This window comes from Egretta garzetta, unplaced genomic scaffold (assembly GCF_000687185.1).
Source record: "Egretta garzetta isolate BGI_Z169 unplaced genomic scaffold, ASM68718v1 scaffold888, whole genome shotgun sequence".
NCBI lineage: Eukaryota > Metazoa > Chordata > Aves > Pelecaniformes > Ardeidae > Egretta > Egretta garzetta.
In genome coordinates this window covers 69059-69999 of record NW_009260628.1, presented here as the reverse complement: position 1 = coordinate 69999, position 941 = coordinate 69059, and the positions used below count along the sequence as shown (strand labels likewise).

At 69.8% G+C, this 941-nt stretch overlaps 1 protein-coding gene across 1 annotated transcript in view; it reads left to right on the top strand.

The window, feature by feature from the left end:
• The window catches only part of HOGA1 (4-hydroxy-2-oxoglutarate aldolase 1), a 1980-nt gene extending 1678 nt beyond the window's left edge, over positions 1-302 (top strand). Inside the window, exon 6 of the mRNA XM_035900932.1 lies at positions 102-302. Within this exon, the coding sequence (XP_035756825.1) occupies positions 102-302 (201 nt within the window). The remainder of the gene's footprint in view (positions 1-101) is intronic.
• The last annotated feature ends 639 nt before the right edge of the window (positions 303-941 follow it).

Sequence of the window (941 nt, the reverse complement as noted above, 5' to 3'; positions counted from 1 at the left end):
CAAGGGCAGGGGGCTGCAGCCCCCCCACACCCTGCCCAGCCTTGTAGCCCCACACGGGGGACGGCAGGAGCAGTGGTGAGCCCGGAGCAGGGTCTGCGGAGCGTGCCGCCCTGTCCCACAGCAGGCAAGCCCCCGCGCCCTCCCTCCTACAGGTCACCCGCCGGTTCGGGATCCCAGGGCTGAAGAAGGCCATGGAGTGGTTTGGCTACTACGGGGGTCCCTGCCGCGCACCCCTGGCCCCGCTCAGCGCCCCCCAGGTTGAGGAGTTGAGGGGCACCTTCACCGCCAATGGCTGGTTGTGAGGGGTCCTCCCGCTGCCCCTTCCCGCACCGGGAAGGCACAGGAGCCAGGGACCCCGGGAGCTGAGGCCGTGGTGGGTACACTGGGACGTGGCCAGGAGAAAGCCACCCATCTCACTCTGTCCTGCTGGACAAGGCCCCCCTGGGCAGAGTGGGTGGGGGGGACACCCAGTAGCCCCCGGCCACCCCTTCCTCCCCCCCAGCCCTCAGGGTCCTGCCATCCCCACCTGGGAAGGGATGGATCCCTGCACCGTGAGCTGGGAATAAACCTGCTGCCCCCGCTGCGTGTCTGCAGTCCTGCCCATGCGAGCAGCCCCCCACCCCATCCCTACTCCTGGCAAAAAGGACACGGCCCCAGGCATTTGGCAATGTGGTTTACTCAGCTGAGGCCCGTGCAGGCAGCAGCAGCAGGCAGGGTCACGGCAAGGCACGGGACCAGTGCGGACAGAGCCTGGCAGGGCGGGCACGGCCCCTGCAGCCCACCACGAGGGCTGCTGGGACCCCCGTGCCGCGGCCAGCCAGACCGCACAGGGGGTGAAGGTGAGCACGCAGCAGGGAGATGACGGATGCGTGCAGGGGGCAAGATGGGGAGCTGTGTGCCCCCTCCCCACCCCGCCTGCCCCTTCGCCATGCCCCTTTCCC